Below are 24,542 nucleotides of genomic sequence, written 5' to 3'. Positions count from 1 at the left end.
AGAGGGGGGGAGAGAAAGAGAGAGAGAGAGAGAGACAGAGAGAAAAAGAGAGTATTTAAAAGTATAAACTATGCGTTTGGCTCGTAATCTTACGCTTAGTCCGTGAAATCGCTGCGAGACAGTTTGCGTGTTTCGGTGTTTTATTTGCTATATAAATTATAATATCATTAAGTACACAGCGCTCGATGTGTAACACTATCAAACGACTACTGGCTACCGGGACTAGTAGCTAGAGGTCTTTGACCTGCGATCTCGATGTAGATGGTATAGAGTTGAAAAACTCATACTCAGTCTTATATAACGTAAAAATATAAATATACAACATATACATATATACGGACGGACGGACGGACTACTTTGAACGTCTATACAATTAATAGAGGTGGATACCCTTTTCGGCGTCGACTTCGACCGGTCGTTACGACGAATTCGCGTCACAGTGGCAGAACGATCGCGCGTAGACGAACTCATCGACCATGAAGACGCTTAGACCACATTTAATTTTCGTTGGCGTTATATCCGTTAGAAAAAAGAACGTGTCGTTAAAATCCAATAGAACACGCGGTCACTGACGAGCGACAACGTTGAGCGGGGCGAGAAACGAGAAGGCATCCGCGAGTCGTACGTAAAATCTCTACCAGATTATCGCTCCCTAATCCGCTCAAGCGACAATTCTACGAGTGTATAAAACGCCATAAATATAAATATATACGTACATATAACTATAAACTACAAACAGGTAATACCAGCGAAGAGATAGTTAATACTGAATGTTCGAAGGACTTTGCGACGAGAATATACTCGGTAAATGCGCGCGGGCGCGTGTAATTGTATACGCAGACTGGCATTGAAGTTTTTACACGTGAAAATATATTAGTTTAGAGCTTTCCATGAGAAATGCATTATAAACCCTAAAAGATTAATTATATGTCAACACTTCAACGTTAATCTGCGTATTTTACACTCGTTTGCGAAACGGTTTGAACTTCCAACTGTTTGGACTTCCAAGTATTCAAATATCCGAAGTTGGTCTTGATTTGAAAATTCAAAACCGCACATTATTCAGATTCAAGAATTTAGATTATAATAAAAGATCCGAATTCAAAACCGAATTTAGATCTAAATTACGTAAAAAAAGAATAAAAATATATTATAATAAAAGTAATTAATAAATAATAAAAACATAATCAATTTAATAACAAAATTATCTGAAATCATTATTATTCTAATAACTAACGTAACATAATTAAATATAATTATATGCCAAATTAAGCTCCGTTGTCAAATTGCGGTTGAAAGTATTGATTTATTGATTGTCAAATTTTCGAGAGGGATTTAGATTACTGCGAGCATGTTTGTTCGATACCGATACGAACCTAAATCCGGTTTCGACTGCGATATACTCCGACTGTTTCCTAAGTTTGAAGCATCGCATTTATCTATTATCCAAATAATCGGATAGTATCAGATCTAAAGGAATATTGAAATCTTAGCTTATTTTTCCGATGCAGTTAAAAGCTCATTAAATGGTCACAATTGTAATCCATTGATTACAGATTACTGGTAATCGATTGCAGGCGTGGTAATCGATTGTAACATGAGCCGAAGTAATGGATACAATGTAAATATCAGCTCTTTATTACACACTCTTCTTTAATAGATAAGAATATAATAAATATATTCCTATTTATTAGAGAAGAGTTTTTCCTGAATTCTCTGCAATAGTTGTAACGTCAGATGTTTCATATATTGTCACTTCAGCTCTTGTGATAACCGTTGATTACCGTTCAGATTCATGAATAATATTTCACAATCGTGACCATTAAATATATTCCTGACCTCATCGGAAAAAATGTATTCAGGACGTTTCGCAAATGAGTATGCACTAGGTTTCCAAGTGCCTTAAAAACTGTTTCTTCGGTGCAATTTGGAATGTGGCAGATGTCAAATGAGAGGACTTAATTTCTAGGAACTTAATTTTCAATCGATAAATCATTTTTCAGAAATGAGTTCTTTCATCGAACCATCGACTGCATTCGCAACTGCACCAAAGAAAGCTATTTAAACCGCTTGGAAAGCCAATGTACACACGTATGCTATACATATATATAATACACATAAAAATAGATAGAGAGATATTAGAAAAGGACATATTCAATTGCTCGGTATATTCTCGTCGTCCTGCTGATCGCTGGTCTCAGCCGCGGAAGGTATCGTGGCGAGCAATCTGACGGCCAGTCTTCCCGGCGATCCTGGGGATTCCGGCTCTTGTATGGCGAGCTGGCGAGTCAATCGCGGCTTCGGCCTGACCGGCCTCGGCGTGTTGCGCGCGCTAATCTCTAGAGAGGCACTGGATCTCGAGATGCGCCAGGTACTGGTGCTGGCAGTGGTCGCTCCGGAACCGGAGGAGTCATTGCGCGAGGAGCTCAGGTTCGAGTCCTGCGACGGTTTCCTGGTGATGAGCCAAGAGGCAGCTCTCCGTTTCGGATCGAGTAACCTGAGCGGGATACCGCAGTGGTGCGTCTGCCGCCACGAATCCGACCTGGACGAGGAAAAGTTCTCGCTGGACGACACCGATGACGCCCGCTTGTGTTGCTTTTCCTGGATCTGGGCGATCTGGTACGCGTATTGATCATTACGCGTGTGGCGCGGCCGAGAGTCGCGCGCGCACGGCCAGAAGATCCCGGCACTCCACCAACGATAAGACGGGCAGCGACTGCTCTCCAGCAGCCTCGAGTTGCAGGCGCACGGCGCCTGAAGACCTTGGTTCTCCCGCGACGACCTGTCGACCAGGCTGTTCGTGTTGGCCGGTGTCTGACGGTTGCTGAAGTTCGAGCTGTGTCGGCATCTGCCGATACCGCGAGTCACGCGTGACTCTTCGATCGCCTTGCATATCAGCACGCAGTCCTTCTTAAACTGTTTCGTGAGGATTGCGTATAAGAATGGGTTGCAACACGAATTGAGCGGCAACACGAATACCGCAAACACCTTCGCCTGTTCGAGGGACACCAGCTGCATTCCGAAAGTCGCCGTGAGGGAGAAGAAGGCTATTGGCGACCAACAGAGGAAATCGGTGAAGACGAGCAAAGCCATTCTCTTCGCTATGCGAGAGTCATTCGAGTTCCACGCCTGCGAGCCTCTTATCGCGCAGTACATCTTCAAGTAGCAGCCCATTAATATCAGGAAGGCTACTCCGTTGATGAGCATAAGGAACACCACATACGCGAGTGCCGCGCTGCCGTTCGTCTCAAACGGCAGGCAAATGGCAAATTTCCTGTAATCCGAAACTCCCAGCAACGGCAGGCTCGCCATCGACAACGCGAAGCACCAACCTATCGTCATGATGTAGCCCGCATGCTTTAACGACAGCCGCTTGTTCAGATGCATCGCGTGCGTTATCGCATAGTTCCTCTCCAAGGTGATGACGGCGAGTGTGTAGACGCTCAACTCAGAGCTGAGGACACCCAAGAAGCCAGCCAGTTGACATCCAGCCGACATCTGCCACGGTATCGCGTACATTCGAAATTCTCCCAGTGTTGACGCATCTACGACCGCTAAAACGCCTAAAACGATGGTACATATGTCACTTTCCGATAAAAAAATATTCAAATATGATGAATTTCGTTTTTATATTACCAGATATAATCACACATAATTATACAAGTCTACACGCGAAAAATGCTGTTGTGCGAATTAAAATAACTTTATGCTTACAACAGCCCGTGATGTGGATATTTAATCGAACGAAATTATTTTTTCTTTTTTTTATTTAACAGTGTTTCTGTCAATATATGGATATGTACAATTTCATATGATTACATGACCATATAGGAACAAAATTTATGTGTGTGCAGATTATATATAATTGTATATAATTTACATATAATCATATATGATTATATATAATTATACATATATTTTACTTTAATGTTATTTTTTTCATCAAGTTTGAAAAGCTTCATCAGTTTTGAAAACCTTTATTGTATGCTTTGCTGTCACATGTTTTATAAATATATTTACTCTATGTACGCAAAGTAACGATTATACTTGTTACCATTATTTAAAAAACATAATGGTATCATTGTTACAGACATAAAAAAAACAATAACGTCATTGCACATGAAGTCGTTACCGAACAAAATAATTTATGGTAGCAACGACGTTATGAGTAACTCGTTATTTATTAACCCTGGTTAAATCAATATAAAGAGAGAGAGAGAGAGAGAGAGAGAGAGAAGATGCAAATTTATTACCTAGATAAACGCCCATGAAGAAGTCGGCAGCGGCTAGGTTGCAAACTAGAAATCGCGGCACATCCATTTTGCTTCTTGAAAATATCAAGACAAACACTACTGTGCCGTTCCCAAGCATGGCAAGGAGGAAGACTATCCATACACCGCACCGCAAAGTCCACCAATCAAATAAGTCTTGGCACGGTAGGAAAGGACCTGCAAATTTTTTACATATATGTATCCGAGTCAGGATGGAATGTGGCTGAACAATCTCGAATCTCCGTCGGCATTTTGGCCGGGTTAACAAGAATGCATCACGACGTACCAGGTTGCGGCAGGCATTGGATATGGGAGGATATCGTCCGAATGGTCGGTGTCGTTCGACTTTCTAGCTCCTCGAAATAATCCTCTAAGTAGGCAGGCATGTTTCCTGGATACGTAAAATCCGAACCAAAGTTAGCCCAAAGTTCATTTATTTGCGATCCGAATTTGTCGGTCAAGTTATCTAAAAAATTTTTATCACTTCAGTGCCGCAAAGATCAATGATGAAACATGATAACGATAAATGCGAGAGAAGGTGACATATGGACGAAGTAGTGAGAGAGTTTGCTTTTGTCTTTTATATCGGATAATATCGCGCGACATAATATTATCCAATATTTCGCACGACGAAACTTTGCAGCAGTTAAGTGTTAAATAAAGCATGTTGTGCGGCGTGGAGGTGTCGAGAGATGCAAAATGCAAGATGCGTACACATATAAATAGTGCGAGGATAGTAAAAATTACTTACCCATCTGTGGCCAGATATCGCTCAAAGACGAATTCCACAAGCTCGCGTCAAATTCATTGTCAGTGGGGAATAAAATCGATTCCTTTACCGCTGACTTCGTGACAGGTTCCTCCACTTCGAGCGACAGGAACGAACAGCAGTGATAAGCGTATGACAGCAACATCGTTTGCACTCGTGGAAATCTTTCGGGAGATGGAAATTCTCGCAGCGCAGGATTATTGAACGTCTTAAGGTGTAGCAACCCTGCAAGACCTCTTATCGGCAGTGTGGGGAAAATATTGTTTCCCAGATTTCTAGGAATACAAACATCTACGTCTTAATTAAACCCGGCCGATTTTATGAAATTTAATATAACACGTTCGCTAGAAATAACATTATTTGATATATATTTAAAGTCTCAGTATTACTTGATGTTTGAAGTCCGAATTTCGAAGCTTCGATTCTTATTCCAAGATTTGAAATGTTGAAGCTATTAATAAAACTAATTTTGGAAAGTGTAAGAAGGTAGTGTTTCCGAATTCTTGAAATCTTGAATATTTATTATTATTGTGGTTGTGGTTAAATAAACGGGAGAATAAAATTTTCTTTTGAAAACATAATGTACAAATGATTACACTTATTTGACTACAATTAAAAGAGAAGTTAATAATTAAACAGAATAAAATATATTAAATTAGAAGGCTACATAATCTAATTTTAAAAGTTCCAAATAATAGAAATGTCTAAAATACATTTTAGAGATATCTAAGAAATGTTTAAAACAAGTAAAATATCTTTCAGATATTTTTAAGATACATTCATATTTATGTTGTCTAAAATGTTATGGGATATATTTAAAAAATTTATATTGAATTTTTCATTGGCCAAAATAAAAGATTTATTCAACCTTAAACTTGCCATAAAACGATAAAACTAGATGATACAATTTGCAGACATTTGTATATTTGAATATTTGCATCTTGAAATTTCATTGTTCAAATATAGCGTCTCAAAGCCTCAGAAATTCGAAACTTTGAAGAAGCTTCAAATATAATTTATAGTCTTATTTGTGCCTTATCGCTTTATTTTAACACGTTCCCATAAATCATCTTGTATATCCTTCCCATGTAATAGTGTAAAAAAGATTTCATTTGTTTGATGCACATATAATGAAAGATTATCGCTGTCACAAATAATGACGTCAATCTCTCATGGGAGGTCGGTGCGTTATACTAGTAGCGAACGTGCCAAGTTGCGAACGTGTGGACACTTACAAGTCTTCCAATTGTTTTGTTCCCCTAAATGCATCAGGGTGTATATATTCGATGTCATTGTTCTCCAGGTCTCTAGAATATGATTAACTCGAATGTACGCATGTATGCTGGTATAATAGAAAAAATAATATCAAAAAATGTATACCGAGACTTACAAAACTTGAAGTCTAGATAGACCGGTAAATGCATCACTGGAAATGCTTTGCAACTTATTGTTGGACAGGAGGAGATCATGCAACATACTTAGACCTTTAAAAGCATCGTCTGGTAACGTAGAAATCATATTGCTAGCTAAATCCCTAAAAAGCGATGTTTGAATTATTCACGATGTCCTCAAGACGCTCAACTCTCTCTTTCGCTCTTTTTCGCATATATTATTACATATGTGTATTCGCATATTATATTACATACTTACAAAACGCGTAGTTCATGGCAGTTTCGTAAATTTGGTATCTCGGTTAAATAATTGGACTTGACATCGCTAAAAGTAAAAACAAAATGTACAAGAGATTCACGCGAGAAATAAAACAAAAGTATCAAAACCAGGATACGTATCCAACTCTGAACATTGTTGTTATTTAGGTCTTTAAATACGAGTACTTAAACTTTCGATATAGAATGTGTATGTGTGTATGTGTGTACTATGTTGAAAATTTTAATATTATAATTTAAAGGCTAAAATAAATAAAAATTAGATACATGTCTCGGCATTGATACTTTCATCTTAATTATGATCCCCTGATAGAAATTTAATATAGTTTTTCAGCAATTATTGGACAGTTATATTAATTTCCCAGTAAACATACATGTCTAAAAGATGTCTAAAAGATTTCTTTAAGACGTCTTTTAGACATACAAGTCCAAAAGATATCTTAAAGAAATCTTTTAGACATCTTTTAGACATGTATGTTTACTGGGTTATATTTAGTAACTGAATGGAGTAAAATATTTTTACTTTTTCTAATCAAGATGTAATATTTTTCTTGTAGTTATTGTGCATGAAAGATGCGTCAAATCTAAACGCATTTACTAAACAAAAACAACAATAAATGGATAAAAACCTATTCAATTGATTATTTGCCTATTAATATTTTTATATTGTGGCTACATGAAAAAGCATTTAAAATCTTCTTAAATCTTAATATTAAAAATTTTATTTTATATCTTCATACAATTAAAAAAGAAATTGATTTTCTGTTAAGAAATATAATACATTAACATTTAATATTTAATATTTAATATTTTAAATAATAACATTTAATATTTTAAAACATTCATATTCAACATTTTAAAGTCCAAAGCATCAATTTCTGATCTGTTATCAGCTACTGATATGTCAATAATATTATCACATGCTTTATTTTCTTCAATTTCCTTTTCCTTGTTCTATTTTTTTATATGTTTCCTCATTATTTTCCGTTTGCGCGACATTTCATGCTCTTTTTAACTACATAAATAAACGTACAATGTATAATGTATAATATGTAAATAAATATATTTTAAATTTTGTTTATAATAGACATTATAATACTTGCATATTATAAAACTAAATTAATATTACTGATATCATATCTTAGAGAGAATCAGACCACATATTATACAGTGAACTGCTTCAACCATTGAATAAAACTCTATCAAGTTCTTATCCAGTTCTTACGCAATATTTTTACAAATAATGAAAATACATGAATATTAGACAATAACTGAGTGATTGTATAGTAACCATGTATTCTCATTATTGTGTAAACTATATATATTTCCATCAGAGTTGTCGTTCAAACGATTTCAATTGATTGCGATTTAACGAGTTTCGCACTTACAGACTTTTGAGTTTCGGACATTGTCGGCAAAGATTAGAAGGAACTTCCTTCAACTGAGAGCGATCTAATCTTAATACTTCCAAAGACGTTGCTCTATTTAGATTAGGAAAAAGTTGCAGTTCTTTCACGTTCGATAGTATCCTATAATTAATGAAATAACATGATGTTATCGTATAACGCACGTTACAATTGTATTTATCCAGTGAACCATCAAAGTTACATTCTTTTCGTAAATATTAACACTTTGTAGACGGGCAATTTTACCATCTGTTCCCTTAAAATTTATATAAGCGGATGCAAGTGTAACCACGAGTTAACACCTGACTGGTCAACAACGTTCAGGCATGAAAACACGAGTTTACTCGTGGCCGGTCAACAAAGTGTTAACGAAAAATACAACGTGGCTGAAAGTCAATTACTTACAACTTACGAAGTTTCCTAAGATTTCGGAAGGTTCTATCGTGTATCTCTTTAATAGGATTTCCACGTAAATCGAGAGACACCAGATTATGAGCGTTACGCAACGCATTTTCCGTGAGTTGTTCTATTCTATTGTTCGATATAGACCTGCGGAGATACACGGAGATTCCATGAAGACATCACACATTCAGGTAGCGTTGGGACGCGAAAAAGAATGCGCACAGTTGGAAAAATGTCCCAACGAAGATAAATTAGTAGCAGAGTACAAAAATTGATGAAAATTTACGGTGAAACTTTCTGTTATAAGCTCGACATAATTCTCGTTACTCCTATAATGTCTCTAACAACAGTAAACTATAATTTACTAAATCATTGTATTTCTGCAGGATAACTGAAAATTGCGTACTCAAATTCTTTAAATTCTTTTATTTATATAGAATAAACAATTGCTTTTTCATGAGATGCTATGGTGAAAATATATATTTAAGAAAATATATATTTTCTCATTAAAACAAGATTTCTTCTCAGTGTGTGAAAATACATATATTAGTATAATATATAATATGTATTAAGCCCCCCTCTTCGAATAAATTTTCTATTAATATATTTTTATATTTATTATTATATTTCTATTATATATTTCTATTATTATTATTATATATTATTCTTATTATATATTATTATATATTTCTATTATTATTAATATATTTTCTATAATAAATTTTTCTATTTTTCAGATATATTTTTCTCAAGATCAACACAGACAGTTAACTGTAAAATTTAATTTAAATATCCTACTGCTAAGCGAAGTTTCCGTGCAAGAAAAGTAGTCACTTACAATTCCTCGAGACCAGGTAGATTTACAGCGGCAGTCGGTATATTTGTTAAATAATTTTCATCGAGTTCCCTGCAGGGGCAAAACGAACGGGAGATATCACATTACGAATAGGTGACGCGACTTATTTTCAGATACTTACAATATACGAAGAGTCGCTAAGTTTACGAACGCATCATCATGAATGGTTTGTAGATGATTACGTCGAAGAAATCTAAAAGTAACGATATAGTTCTGATTTGTATTTCGATATTTTCGATCGACGTCAAAAAATCACAGCACATGTGTATACTTACAAAATTTCGAGATTGGAAAATCGATGGAAAGCACGTATTGGAATGTCCGTTATATTATTGTTGGTCAGATCGCTGAAACAATTATGAACTTTATAAAAAAAAAGAAATCTGGCAAATAAAAATTATGCAAACGCGATACATAAATAACGCGAACAAAATACGTATCGATAAACAAACGATATCAAACAACAACGCGTTCATCAAATTATGACAAATAATTTAGCTATAGCCGAAAACACGTACACGGAAAAGAGATGTTAGTTGCGTAACTAGATAGGGACGAGACGAGAACTGAGTGGGGAAAAATGATATTTCTGTTATTGCAACCGGAAAAATTCATCTAAACATTCAGCTGTATCAAAACCCGGTTGAGACAACTGAAAACAATTGATTGAGGAAATATTTTCTATAAGAAATCTTCATGTTCGTACAACAAACAATAATATATATTGCATTCAAGTAAATGTTACTTGCTTTAAGTATTTCACAAATTCATATATCCGCAAATCTATCATAAGTTTATAAGTTCATTTTGATTTCTATATAACAGGGGATTCAGTACTTCAGTCAAAAATATTAAATTAAAACAAGAAAATTAAATTAAAGCAAAAGTTCGGTTTGATTTCTCTTTCTCTCTTTTTTCTTATATATAGTATAAGTTTTACAATATATATTCTTGAAAACAGAGTGAATCCTTTTTTTAAATACATGATAATGAGCTTCTTTAAATTTTTAAGTATATCTTAAAACTATTATGAAAAAAATATTCTTTGCTAAAAATAACGTAATTATTTAAAAGGAGGAAAGTAAACTGAATAATCGCTTTTCTTTATACTGATTAGAATGATATTTTTCTCTTTGTATAACCGAGTTTGCTATTTGATCCCTATTCTTCTCAGACAATGAAAAATTCAGTTATACCAACGAAATTGTTTTTTGTGTGTATATGTGATTTTTCTCCGGATAAATGTGCAAGTGTCGTATAATTGTAGTCACGTTTCAACGATTAATATCTATGTATCATTGTTTCGATAGTTTCTTAAAGATCTAAGCCAGCATCACAGAGAACTTCGCTCCGGAGTGAAGAAAGACACGTTCCACGGATTTGTGGAGGGCGAAAGCAGGGAAAATGATGTCGAGACGGGCAAAGGATCATCGAGCGATACCTTCTAAAAATAATTCTTTTACGAGAGATGACTGCAACAGATCGCACTCCACTTGTGGCGAGTTCTGTTCGTGCGAGTGCAAGTGAAAATCAAACTCTGGCAGACTCAAGCAGAAATTTTAGCAATTTTATCTTGCCACTCAGAGGAAACTAATTAGTAATTAAAGTAAATCGAATTTGCACAAAAGCTTCCTCCAAACGACTTCCTCGGTAAATGAAAATATAACATTTTTGGCTCATCGTTCTATTTAAAAAAATTGCTACGAAGTGCTGGATTAAAATATCAACTTATTTTCAATAATATTATGTTGAAATTAAATTTAGTTTATTCGTATAAAGCGTAAACTGTTGTGTAAAAACTGTCACAGTTTTTACAACATAATTCAACGTCATGCATTATATAAAAAATTGCGATCCTGCGGGACAACGCGGAAGATAAAAAGAAGTAGGACAATGTAGGAGACTAGAAAACTAGCGAATCAACACTTTTACGTCCATGTCACCGCACGAGCGCAAACCGAGAGAGGAATGGACCGAGAAGGAGAGCTGCATGGATTGTGGCCCATTTTTATGAGTTCTTCGACCTCCTTTGCTTAGGATGGATCGATGTTTACTTTAATACGCTTAGCAAACAGGACGAACAAGCAGGGCGGTAATCCTCCCTCTATATAATAATAGAGGACGAGGAGTCTGCTACAACATAACGTGTGAAATGTGTATTTAGTCGCAATCGGCTCACTGATTAATTAACCAATAAAAGCGACGGTAAACAGAAACGTGTGCGCGCAATTATCGGGATGCAGGAGCGAGGTAACCATTTCTCTCATAGTGATTTTCGAAATAGCTGACAAAAAGCACATAGTGAAATTAAATTCGCATCAGCAGATGCGGATTAGCGTTGAGAAAAAAATTAATCCATCCATCGTTGGAATCGGATTTTTAATACCATTAAGAATGAGACCAGGTGTAGAAGAAGCGCAACTTCCCTTCGAACCAGAACGTTTAACGATCTATGTAACGATTAAAAAAGGAAAAAATAAAAGATAATATAGTATTTTCTAACCAAAGAACATATCGACATTCTCTCTCAATTTATTCTCCTCTTGTTTTATATGCTAAGAACTTATATTCCAAGAACTAGTCTGCTATGCTAAAAAAATATCCTTTGACAGGATAAATTCTACTGACAATTTATTTCTACTTTACTAGAAAACATGATAAAATTTAAAAAAATTTACATGAGAAGAAATTATTTTTTCTGTATGTGACGTCTTTTTATGGGATAACAAAATAATGAAACATAGTAAAAGTTAAAGAAATTTATATGAAAAAAAATTATAATATTCTCTTTGAGTATACGTCGTTTTTTACAGGATAATAACATAATAAAACATGGTAAAATTTTGAAGGATGAGAGGAAACTAATTTTCTTCTTGTATATACGTCGCCTTTCTACGCAATAATAAGGTAATAAAACATGGTAAAGGTCAAAGAAATTTATATAAAAGAAGAACTATAATTTTCTCTCTGTATTTATACATCGTCTTTTTACGCAATAATGAAACGATATGACGAACGTTTGCAGCACAAAAATCCACGGATGTGTGAGGATCTCAGTCTCGAGTTGGGTCGAGAAATAATCGGATAGCAAGCACGAAAGCTCCTCATGTATGTCCGGACACGGGTATGTCCGGATAACCGAAATCTAGGGTACTTGGAACGTAGCATCTGACCTAACTGGGTGTACGAATTTTCGATACTTGAACTATTTCCCGCATTACTTAATTATAAAAGTTGAGACAAGCAAGAAGAGAAAAGTTGAGAAAAGCAAGACGAGAAGAGTGTACTCAATGATTTATCAGTCGGACACAAACGTACGCGAAAGTTTTATCTCCCCTAGAACGAATTTATTAAATTTGTTAAAATTAAAAGAAAATCATTTAATTCTAAGAAGATATAAATATGAGACTTGTCAATTATATAAAGAGGTTTTCTTTTATCCTGTAGAATTATTCACAGTATTATCCATGATATCTTTGCCGACGATGTTCAAATTAGAAAAAAATTTAATATATATATATATGTTGTTGTATCATTGGAATTGGTCAATAAGGTCATAATTAGAGCAAGTCTCATTGATTCAATAGCAATATTATGAAACTGATACGTCATATATAGTTTCAATAATTGGTTTCAATAATATTGCTATTAAATCGGGAAAATTTACTCCAATTATGGCTTTATTGACCAATTCTATTGATATAGCAATATTTTTGGTAAACATGCATAATTCCGAAAAATTAAAATTTCAAAATTCGGAAATAATTTTTCGAAAAGTCATAGTATTGAAATGCGAATATCGAGATAATATTCTTAAATATAATTTTCTCCAAGTTACAAGAAGAGACTATTATTCCGAAAATAGTATACAGATGTAAATTAATATACTTTCTCTTCTCTATTCAAATGAGTAGATATTAACGCACCTAACTATACAACAAAACAATCCAATTCCAACATTTCGATAAAATTGTATGAAGATACCTGCGGATTTTGATATTACAACCTTTTAAAAATCTTTTTCCATTTTTTAAATATCAATATATTCAATATACATTTAAATATCAATACATTTTTGTTTGGGATATTACATGTCCACTCATTTTTTTTGCACATACGTAGGATATTATTCTATAATGTGTATGTGAAAATTATGCTTTATTTTGACGAAATTTGACCGACGTTTCAATTAGTAGAATTGAATATCGAATAATTAACACATTGAATTTAAGTGCGAATTTAAGTATCTTGATTGAAGTTTCTTACGTATCTTTTAAATCATGTCTTAATGCGTTTAAACACATTAACTTATAATTTAATACGTTTAAACGTATTAAACGGCTTAAACCGGCAGGAAACAAACAAGAAGAGCTTCAATCAAATATGTTATCTTTGGATATTTATTTGTATAAAAATAGCTACTCCTATTTGCGGTACACACGAACAAATTATAAAAAAAAAAACGTATGAAAAGCTACGCTGTTAAGAACCTTAAAAATAGAAGCAATATCAAAACTTTCTATCGAGAATATGCGTCAACTAATCGACGATATCCTTGCGCATGGATTTGGAAATGTCGATCCCGCTCAACAATTAACATAATTCGCTGACTCAGGATCATCAGGCGCGATCCTCTCACACGACACGCTCATTGGTGAACATGCACAGTATTTTTCCTCCTTCTCGTTCACTCCTCTTAAAATAGCAAAAGCACACGGTATGTCTTTCGGCGATGTCTTACGATATACTTTCGTACTTGCTTTTTCCAACAGGACTTTCTCGACGCATACGAACAGTGGATTCTAATTACGCTTTCGGGACATGACGTCGTTATAGGCGGGTCTCTGAAAACTTTCAATGCTTCATACTCAAGGACAGGCCGAAATCACCAGTCTTTGTACCTGCGATGCGGTATTCATCATGCTGCATTTCTACAATACGTATCGCCCGCCAATGTCTCTAAAGCGACATCAGAATTAGATGCGACGCGCGAATAGAATTTCGCAAGAGTGCAAAACGTTCAATTTTAAAAATATCTTCCGAATTGTGCCGTTCGCGCGGTATTTCCTACGAAACTCACGCGTACGTGACGCGATACGAACGCGACAGACGTTGCGTTTGTGCAGCGTGTCGTCATCGAGAATAGAGTAGGCGGACAAATTTCAGTTGCTCGATCGTTCCGTGCCGGTGAATCAAGTTCACGAATGGGGAATTACTTTCACAATAGACGTCACACGTAGCAACACCGTCGACGTGAGAGGAATGAAGAACGTATTCACGAATACACAGAACAAAATATCAATTCTGTTGCTAAGAAAAGTCATTACTGCTTTTAGCTCCCTTCTATCAAGTAACGGTTATTTTCAACAAAGAATATTTTTTTAATAATAGTTGAATAGTTGAATAATAGTTAAAATATAATAGTTAAAATAGTTAGGTAATAGTTAAAATATACTCATCGCAAATTTAGGAAAGCTTGTTAACACGTATCCGAAAGGAGAATTTATATTCTCCTTTCAAGAATATTATAAAACTTACATTACATGCGGAAAAGGAATTACATGCGAAAGACGAATTTATTTAATTAAATTTTAATTTAGTTTAATTAAATTTTAATTTTAATTCAGTTTAAATAAATGTAATTTAGTTTTAATTTAATATTTTTATTTTAATTAAATATTTTTAATGAGATATATTAAACCTACTAGAAGTCAAAATATACTTCGACTAAATTTCATGCTTGTGATGAATTTATGATTCGATATGAACTTATAAAATATTTGAAATCAGTAACATTCAACTTGAATGTGTACTTTTCTCTATGTAAACACCCTTAATAGCACAGTAGATTCTGAAAATATTTGGAGGATAGATTGCGTACATATTTGAGATATACATTGTATTGTACAAAAAATATACTACGTTCAATTTTTCCGTTTTCGCAGTACGTATTGAAAATGTCTCTTAGTATATAATAAATAATATATAATATCTGAGAAGTAGTTATAAATCTATATATATCTATATATATTCTTCAGTTGCACTATGTATAGATATACTAAATGTTTCTCAAATGTAAGAGGAAGTTTGAATTTACGAACGATTTACGATATATTTATCGCATATAATATAGTGTATATCTCAAATATGTGGGGATTATATGCAATCTACTTTTTTTTTACAATATCTTCCAAATATTCTCAGAAATTACATGTGTTGTTAAGGACGGAGGCGCACGCACGCACGTACACAGTGACGTACTTTCCGTGCAATATTGATGAAGGAACGTTACTCTTTTCGGCAGAAAAGATGTTACGGCATCACACGCAATATCGCCGTACAAAAGAATCTATTAATAAATTATCATCGATATAACGCGAGACAACGTAGGCGAATTGCGAAAACACGCTTCTGAAGAAATTCCGTTTTCTCGTTCCCAAATGACTTTTCTTTCTTTCTCCGTCTTTTTCTCTCCCTCTTTCTTCCTCGACCGTTTCATTCGCTCTGCAATCAACAGCCGCTCCGAATTCAACGGATCTCTCGCGGTGATTTCACGTCGCGCTACTCTTTAACGACCGGCGCTCCTCTCGATGTTCGTGACAAGGATTAATTAAATCTCAGGAAAAGAATAAGTCACGTCGCTTTAAACCGGCCACATCGCGGGATACACGGAGAGACGAGAAATTGAGCTGAGATTGAGATTGCCCGTGTAATATGCGTTCGTTCGTGTCTTTCCTCGCTTTTGAAAAACGGGCCAAAGGCGGCCCGTGACTCGAAATATCACAATGACAAGAGCCCAAGAGGTGGCTGCCTCTCAAGGAGAAGAGACGCGTATTAGAGATCGATTCACGATATCGCGCCGCGCGGCGAAGTTTCAGCGAGAATAAAAGAGCGAAGAGCAGCGAAGAGCGAGTCTCTCTCCTCTCGCGTTTCTCTCCCTTGTCTTTTTTTAACAGTGGCTTTCTTTAACAGTGGTTGTAAAATAAAACGAGCGCAAACCGCGCGACCAACCGAGCAACCGCGGCAAACGGATCGAATGGCTACATAAATCCCGCTCGTTCTCTCCCTCGATCCTAAATCACGCTCTACAGTGTATATCGGCTGTCGTTTAGTTTGGTATGTAGGTCGCGTTATGGTGTACGTACGTACGTACGTCGCTTTGATTTTATTTATCGCTCAATTGAGAAAGTTTCTTCCCGCCGCGGATCACTTTTAGCTCGCAGGACGTCGTCGCGCGCGCTCCGACGACAACGGAGGAAAATGATCAATCGCGAGAGAGATTTAGCCGACGTGAGAAGGACGCGCGTCCGAGGAAAGTTAGTTATATACACATGCATACACACACACACACACACACAGACACACATATGCACACACGCACACACTCGCGGACTTTCGCTTAGGTGCGTGTTCGCTCATTGCGAAACAACACACTGTGCAAGTCCTCGTGGATAATTCAGTGCAGAAGCGGATATTGACTTTTTTCATCATAGGCACGGCGGGGGTCCGCGATAGAGCCGCGGGGCCCGCAAGGCCCACGAGGCTAGAGCCGTATGTAGGACGCGCGACGACAAGTGTTCATTGCCAAGTTTACCTCATTGGATTCTCTTATAAACTCGACTCGCGCGGCCGGTTAACGTCGTAAAATCGCGATACTTCCACCCGTGCAGCGCAAGTGTCCAGGTGTCCAGGAAACGTCACAGAGACGTCTGAAAGATGATCCGCTAGTTCCGACGTCTCTGCGGGATATCTCCGAGACGCGCTCAAAGTAACGTGGCGCGATGACGGAAGACGGTTGTTCCGGCGGAGCGCGAAAATTCGCAGCGCGCGCGCGCGCGCGCGCGTGACAGCCACCGCCGCTTCAGCTTTGCGAAACACGAGCAATCAGATAGACAAAGTTTCTCATGAGAGAAGAGACCGCGCGCTGGGCCCGCGGCCCACTTTCGCGATTCGACAACGCGCCGATCACGTGCAACGACGCGCGAGCCGTTGACGTGAGAACGGCGACATCCTCACAACAGCTTTACTCACATTTTCGTGATGTTGCCGGGCACAGCGACGGTCCGCAGCACGTCGACGTCGTAAATCGGCTGCACGGAGAACAGGCTCGCGCCGCGGCACAGCAGCTCTCGCCCGTCGGCGACGACGTAGCACGCGTCCGGAGCGGCGGCCCGGCAGCAGCGGACCCGCCAGAGAAAGATGATCGCCAAGATGATCGCTGCTCTCCCGTGGACACGAGACCGCGTGCACATACCGGCCGCTCATGTACGTATATTATTCACTTTCGCAGCTCTCCTTTTTTTCCCCCCGCCGGGCCCCGGGTTCGCCGCGCCCAGGACGAAGTCACTTCACTGTCATCATTCTTCACGCCGCGGCGGCGCCCGTGCGTGCACGGGCGGACACGACGCGTGCACGCGTGCGACCACCAACGCGAGCATCCCCATAAGGAGCCGCGGCCGCTGCCGCCGCCGCCGCCGCCGCCACCGCCGCCGCCGCCGCGGCTGCCGTCGCCATTCAAGGGGTGAACGGAGATGATGATGAGTGGACGAGATGCGAGCGTGATGCGCCGAAGAGAGCTACGGACGAAGAGAGCTGGCGGTCTCTTCTCCTGCTCCTGCAGGGATATCCTCCGAGTGCAGCGCGGTACATTCACCGACTGATCCGCGATGCTACGCGGCCACGGTGCCTATGCTTACTTTCGTCTTTCATATCCCTACCCCTGTGGACTCTCTCGCGCGCACCCACCCTGGACCGCTCGACGACCACTTTCTCGTTGCGCGGCCGCTCGGAATCCTGTCCGCCGCGCGCGAAGCGCCAGCTTCCTCGCGCCCGGAACTCGCTACCTGTTCGGCAAACAAGACGATTTCAGCACTTGAGACCGGACTCCCTATCGTGCGGCAATATGCTCATGTCGAAAATGTAATTATTTGTATGTGCCTATATACCTCTTCTCTGTGCTCGCTCTCGCTCTCTCTCGCTCTCGCTCTCGCTCTCGCTCTCTCTCTCTCTCTCCCCCCCCCCTCTCTCTCTCTCTCTCTTTCTCGCGCCGCCGGTCGATAATCCTTTTCGCGCTTCGTCGGCTGACGCATTATGCCGTGCTGCAACCTCCTGAGCATCTCCGCTCCGTGATCTCGGACGTTCCCTTTGAGATCTGCCGACGTTTCGATGCAGCTTCCGCCTTCGACGAGCTTGAAAATACGCGAAGAGTCACTTGGCGTTTGCATGTGTCAGTTGGATATTTTGACAAAATGTTCGATACCACTGGCCCGCGACGCGTATATTCAAAGTGGAGACGAAACCGAAACGATTGTCGATTGTTCGTGCGCGATTTAACGTTTCGAATGCGCAGATCGATGTATCGATGGCTTGTTTATACTGATTATTTAGCACTCATATAAAGACCGTATCACACTGGCGACTCGCGATTGCGGCTGCGATTACGATTACGATTCTTCCTCGACCAATCAGAAAGCAGCGACTCGCGGCTGCGACTCACGACTGTCCTTTGGGCGGCTTTCTGATTGGTTGAGGAAGAATCGCAATTGCAATCGCAGTCGCAGACGCAGTCGCGAGTCGCTAGTGTGATACAGTCTTAACGCGATTAGTCTACTGAATCTCTTGAGCTCTGTGATGCGTGCAAACGATGGAGAGTATTCAGTTAAAATTAAATTGTATCAAATATGACGGGATCATATTAAGTAATTATATTAAATCATGTTGACACTTATTGTTGTTTGCTACGCGTGTTGAACTAGTGGTGTGAGCAAACACGCATTGACGTGCCCAGGCAGAACAGAAAATTATATGATGACATCAACATGACATTAAAATGACGAGAAAATTTACTAATTATGATGTAAAAATGAGTTTTCCTTATCATTTGATGTCATCATGATTTTCTGTTTCGCCTAGGTGTCTACCTCATTTTATCGTTTATCGTCGTAATTAGATTTAATCGATCTTTTTCAACATCATAACGATTTTATAGATTCTAATTTAACCTAAATTAAATAATTAAATCTTGATATACGTTTCGTAAAGATCTTTTTTAAATTTATACAAACCGTGAATATCGTGCAAAAGCAGCAATAGATACACACGTGATGTATCTTCCCAATATTATTTATACCGAGATCGATACATGAAACAATAAATAACGATAAATAAGTCAAACCTTTCGCAATGCGATCACATCTAGGCGTCGGGAAAGCAAGCTATTAAAAATGGCGCATCTCATTATTTCGAAAATAAGGGAAAAAACGATGCATGAAAGAAGACTAATTGCTTTCGAGTTTCCTGTCTTTCCCGTGCCTCTTGATGAATTAATACTGAATTAATTATTTCTTACCGAATTATGTCGCATATATGTAAACAAATGGGCTAATTGTGCACTTAATTGAGTTGAAACAAAAATTCAATAAATATAAGCGGATGTCGTCATTGTAAAATGGAGGGAAACAGATCCAATGATGTACAATTAACTAGACGTGACGTCTAGTTAATTAACGTGACGTACGTCCGACCAGGAAATGTCTAGTTACAGGAAGTGATGCAAATGCGCGACGTTTGCGATCCAAATCGGTAATTATGAAGCATTTCTATTGCGTGCGACATACCGAACGTCCGATAGGGAAATTCTAGAGAACCATATAGAGATATTTTTGTCTCTAGATAACAGAATTTGCTATTGGATAACAGACGTTTTGTTAATCTCGCATATCTCTATGCTTTTATTCGTTGGCGATTTGGATCAACGACGCCAAGTTTGGCAAGTGACTTCACTTTGGTTCGCTTCGCTGGTTTGGTTATAATCATCAATAACGTTAATGAGAAAGTTTTTCATTCAAACGATACATATGAGAAAAATTTTGCGCAAAAATGAAGACCGCTTTGATGGTAGCAGAAAAACCCTCTTTAGCAGCATCACTTGCCAATATTTTGAGCAATGGGCGATGTGTGACTAGAAAGGGTATGTTAAACTGTCAAATTTTCCTTCTCCTTATGCTCCTAAATTACATATTTTTTTAGGATTAAATGGAACCTGTCCCGTCCACGAGTGGGTAGACCAATTTAAATATGAGACAGTAACTTTTAAAATGACATCTGTATGTGGACATGTCATGACATTGGATTTCATTGGAAAATACAACAATTGGGACAAAGTGGATCCAGTATGATTAAATATATGATATTTTCTTTCTCATTTTTGTCATGTGTTTGAGAGTATTTAGACTTTTCTTTTTATGTTAGGCAGAATTATTCTCATGTCCAACAGAGAAAAAGGAAGCTCTACCCAAGTTAAAAATACCATATATTTTGGCCAAGGAAGGATCACATTGTGATTATTTAATATTATGGTTAGATTGCGATAAAGAAGGTGAAAATATTTGCTTTGAAGTTATAAATGCTGTACAGCAAGGAATGCATAGAAAGTTACATCCAAATGTAAGTGTTGTTATATTATTAACAACTGTTAGAATTTGTAAATATGTTAGATACATTCATTCTGATGTAACTCATATATATTATTTATGTATTTAATTATTACACAATCTTTAATAGGATATTTGGAGAGCACGATTTTCTGCCATTACAGAAAAGGATATAAAATCTGCTTTAGAAAATTTAATAAAACCCAATGAAAATGAAGCAAAAAGTGTTGATGCACGTCAAGAGTTAGATTTACGAATAGGCTGTGCATTTACACGTTATCAAACTAAATTTTTCCAAGTAGGTTATAATTATTCTCACAGTTATATTGGACTACAAAATATTGTAATGTAAATATCCTGATATACATTCACGCAATATAAATTGTGCTTTTAGGGTAAATATGGAGATCTAGATGTATCTCTGATTTCTTATGGTCCATGCCAAACTCCAACATTAGGATTCTGTGTACAGAGACACGATGAGATCCAGACTTTCAAACCAGATCCATATTGGGTGTTACAGGTGTGTACAATTATTTCTTCCTCCAGTTGTCTATATGTAAAAAAGAAATAAATATGTAATAGAAATGTAAAATAATATGTAAATATTTTTTTAATTATATTTAGGTAACCATCAAATGTGCTGATGGACAAGACATTATATTAAATTGGAGCCGTGTACGTTCTTTCGACAAGGAAGTTGCAAACATGTTCTTAAGTCATGTTAAAGAATACGAACGCGCAACGTAAGTGGTAACCTTGTGCACATTTTTGAACTGTTAATAGTTTATATGAAATTAAAGATATGGAAATTATTTAAAATCAAATGGTGTATAGCGTAGTGAGCATACAGAGTACAGAAAAATCAAAATCGCGACCTATAGCTTTAAATACCGTGGAACTGATGCGAGTCGCGAGTTCTGGACTGGGAATGGGCCCGCAACATGCCATGCAAATTGCAGAGAGACTTTATACTCAAGGATATATAAGTTATCCTCGAACCGAAACAACATCGTATCCTGAAAATTTCGATCTGCTGTAAGATAATCGCAAATCGATTATATATAACTGATGCATAGACTTATTTTACCGAAGATACTTTGTATCATTTCAGTTCCACACTGAAGCAACAACAGAATAATCCCGAATGGGGTGAGGATGTTCGTAAAATACTAGCGGCTGGTATCAATAGGCCAAAGAAAGGTCACGACGCAGGTGACCATCCTCCTATAACACCTATGAAACACGCGACCAGAAACGAACTCGATGGCGACTCGTGGAGATTATACGATTATATAACACGCCATTTCATCGCTACGGTATGTCCAATATTCTGCAAATCTGTTACAATGAAAGATCGTAGTCTTCACTTGCGTTACGTTTTCTTTCTCTGTCTCTCTCTCTCCTTTTCGGACGTGTCTCGAATGTTATAGTTAGCGCGGGATTGTAAATACTTGAGTACTACGGTAAAATTCGAGATAGGAATGGAAATATTTACAGCCACCGGTCACAGCTTGCTAGATGCCGGATACACGAGTATTCTTACATGGCAAGCACTTGGCAGCAGCGATACTCTGCCGAAATTTACAGCCGAAGAGAAAGTGAACATACAAGAGGTAAACAATGATCATTACCTTCGTGTTGTGCGCAACGTTAACGTCAACCTTTTGTCATTTTATTTCATTGCTCACACAGGCGAAGTTACTTGAATGTTACACGCAACCGCCGGATTACTTAACAGAGGCGGAATTGATATCTCTCATGGAGAAACACGGTATCGGCACAGACGCTTCAATTCCTGTGCATATAAATAATATCTGCATCAGAAATTATGTTAACGTTACAGTAGGTAGAAGATTGGTACCCACTTCCCTCGGCATCGTCCTGGTCCATGGGTATCAGAAGGTACTTTTAATTTCGATTTCAATGAGAATACTGACAAATATGTTTTATAAAAAATATATTCTTATATATTTTTGTTTATAAATTTTACAAGATCTATATTGATTTATAAATTTTATGATATAATTTTTTTATAAAATATATTTTTCTCTCCCCAGATAGATCCTGAATTGGTTTTACCCACTATGAGGTCTGCAGTAGAAGAGCAACTGAACCTAATAGCGCTGGGTCGTGCTGATTTTCACGCTGTCTTGCAGCACACCGTGGAGATTTTCAAACAAAAGTTCCACTATTTTGTGCAAAGTATCGAAGCTATGGATCAATTATTCGAAGTTTCGTTCTCTCCGCTGTCGGCGTCCGGTAAAGCACATTCTAGGTACGAGTTGTACTATCTGACAACATTTTGCCTCGAAAAAGTGAATATAACCAGAAAATAACACATAAAAGAATAATAACTTGAAGGACTAAAATTCAAAATTTGTCAGGGACAGTGTTCTGTGTACAGACAAAGTTCTGTTTATTTTGGCTTTCGTGTTGGAATTTAGTTTCTTGCCAAATCGTTTTCTGTTCTTGTGCAAGTCAAAATTAATTCGACAAGAAATACGATGTTACTCGGAAGCCAAATCGAACACACACATATATACAATATATATTGCAGATGCGGTAAATGTCGTCGATATATGAAATACATACAAACCAAGCCATCCAGAATGCACTGTGCGCATTGTAATGAAACTTACAATCTACCGCAAAATGGAAATATACGAATATATAAGGAATTGAAATGCCCACTGGATGATTTCGAGTTGCTTTCATGGTCGACAGGAGCGCGAGGAAAAAGTTACACATTTTGCCCATATTGTTACAACAATCCACCGTTCAGGTACACCACAATTAGGGAAATTAAATTACATAGTATTGAATCACAATAGTGTGTAGAAGAGAGCCGAATCTCCTCTTTATGAATTTCAGAGATATGAAGAAAGGAATGAGCGGTTGTAATTCGTGCACGCATCCGACTTGCCCACACGGTATGAATTCGACTGGATTATCCAGTTGTTTGGAGTGCGACCTGGGTATTCTTGTGCTCGATCCTTCAGCCGCGCCCAAATGGAAATTAGGATGTAATCGTTGCGATGTTATTATCCACTTATTTGAGAATGCACACAAAGTAACCGTCGACACGGACGTGTGTGACTGTGGCGCGCAATTAGTAACTGTTGAGTATAAACAGGTAATAAGAGAATCGTCACGAATTCTTCGTCTTCGAGTAGTCACGGCCTTTGTACTGACGTGTCTGATTTCAGGATAAAAGTAAACTCCCTAACGAGGCGACCGAAATGTCTGGCTGTGTGTTTTGTACTTCGGCTTTTGCCCCGTTGGTGGAGAAGCATCGCGCGGTAGCTTCAAAACCGGTAGTTACACGTGGCCGGGGCCATACTAAGAGCCGCAATCGAGGCAAACCGAAACCACCCAAAGACAAAATGGCACAATTAGCGGCGTACTTTGTATAATAAATACAGGTGGCCCGTGTGGATACATCGTGTGTATCTTATACTTAGATAACTACATTTTACAAAACACACCGCGTCTTAGATACTAAACAGTGGTGATAAACGTCGAACATTAAAATCTTCGTCTTCGTTTTCTGATGAAAATCTTAATTTCTGGCACAGTATATCTTCCAAACGTGGATGAGACGTGACGCAAAATAAGTTCTTACGTGTATTGTTACGTGTCCTTATAATAAATTAATTTTTTATATTTACAATAATTACATATTGTATCAATGTAAAATGAATCTAAAATTAATTTTAAATTAATTTCACTTAATAAT

At 37.6% G+C, this 24,542-nt stretch overlaps 2 protein-coding genes across 5 annotated transcripts; one reads left to right on the top strand and one right to left on the bottom strand.

The window, feature by feature from the left end:
- Positions 1-1,261: 1,261 nt before the first annotated feature.
- Positions 1,262-18,290, bottom strand: rk (G-protein coupled receptor rickets). 2 transcript variants are annotated; one of them, XM_025308082.1, is made up of 13 exons: positions 17,403-18,290; positions 9,647-9,718; positions 9,493-9,564; positions 9,354-9,422; positions 8,519-8,662; positions 8,096-8,236; positions 6,691-6,756; positions 6,431-6,574; positions 6,276-6,347; positions 5,023-5,315; positions 4,558-4,662; positions 4,254-4,448; positions 1,262-3,563 (listed from the first exon to the last, which is right to left on the bottom strand). In XM_025308082.1, the coding sequence occupies exons 1-13, from the start codon at positions 17,621-17,623 to the stop codon at positions 2,155-2,157; spliced, it is 3,003 nt and encodes a 1,000-aa protein (XP_025163867.1). In that variant the 5' UTR covers positions 17,624-18,290; the 3' UTR covers positions 1,262-2,154. The 2 variants fall into 2 exon arrangements, with proteins under 2 accessions (XP_025163867.1, XP_011142894.2); XM_011144592.3 differs by having other exon boundaries at positions 4,558-4,737; positions 17,403-17,623.
- Top3beta (DNA topoisomerase 3-beta) lies at positions 17,618-24,443 on the top strand. Of its 3 annotated transcripts, none has more exons than XM_025308083.1 (14): positions 17,618-17,636; positions 20,400-20,542; positions 20,622-20,816; positions 20,934-21,101; positions 21,198-21,326; positions 21,431-21,549; positions 21,641-21,841; positions 21,918-22,122; positions 22,237-22,419; positions 22,499-22,708; positions 22,864-23,081; positions 23,364-23,588; positions 23,678-23,939; positions 24,013-24,442. In XM_025308083.1, the coding sequence occupies exons 2-14, from the start codon at positions 20,468-20,470 to the stop codon at positions 24,217-24,219; spliced, it is 2,397 nt and encodes a 798-aa protein (XP_025163868.1). In that variant the 5' UTR covers positions 17,618-17,636; positions 20,400-20,467; the 3' UTR covers positions 24,220-24,442. The 3 variants fall into 3 exon arrangements, with proteins under 3 accessions (XP_025163868.1, XP_019697927.1, XP_011142892.1); XM_019842368.2 differs by lacking the exon at positions 17,618-17,636 and adding an exon at positions 20,107-20,340 and having other exon boundaries at positions 20,626-20,816; XM_011144590.3 differs by lacking the exon at positions 17,618-17,636 and adding an exon at positions 20,250-20,340 and having other exon boundaries at positions 24,013-24,443.
- Positions 24,444-24,542: the final 99 nt, after the last annotated feature.

Source organism: Harpegnathos saltator, unplaced genomic scaffold (genome assembly GCF_003227715.2).
Source record: "Harpegnathos saltator strain DR-91 unplaced genomic scaffold, Hsal_v8.6 scaffold139, whole genome shotgun sequence".
Taxonomy (NCBI): Eukaryota; Metazoa; Arthropoda; class Insecta; order Hymenoptera; family Formicidae; genus Harpegnathos; species Harpegnathos saltator.
The sequence above is the reverse complement of the archived record's forward strand: the minus strand, read 5'-3'. Positions and strand labels throughout refer to the sequence as shown.

Bases quoted from the DNA above. Each gene is read 5' to 3' on its own strand.
- Top3beta (XM_011144590.3), top strand. From the start codon at position 20,250: ATGAAGACCGCTTTGATGGTAGCAGAAAAACCCTCTTTAGCAGCATCA. The intron at 21,842-21,917 runs GTAAGATAATCG...GTATCATTTCAG, and splicing joins CCTGAAAATTTCGATCTGCT to TTCCACACTGAAGCAACAAC. The intron at 23,940-24,012 runs GTAATAAGAGAA...GTCTGATTTCAG, and splicing joins TAACTGTTGAGTATAAACAG to GATAAAAGTAAACTCCCTAA.
- rk (XM_011144592.3), bottom strand. From the start codon at position 17,623: ATGTGCACGCGGTCTCGTGTCCACGGGAGAGCAGCGATCATCTTGGCG. The intron at 9,423-9,492 runs GTAAGTATCTGA...TTGCCCCTGCAG, and splicing joins TTAGCGACTCTTCGTATATT to GGAACTCGATGAAAATTATT. The intron at 8,663-9,353 runs GTAAGTGACTAC...GTATCTCCGCAG, and splicing joins CTACCTGGTCTCGAGGAATT to GTCTATATCGAACAATAGAA.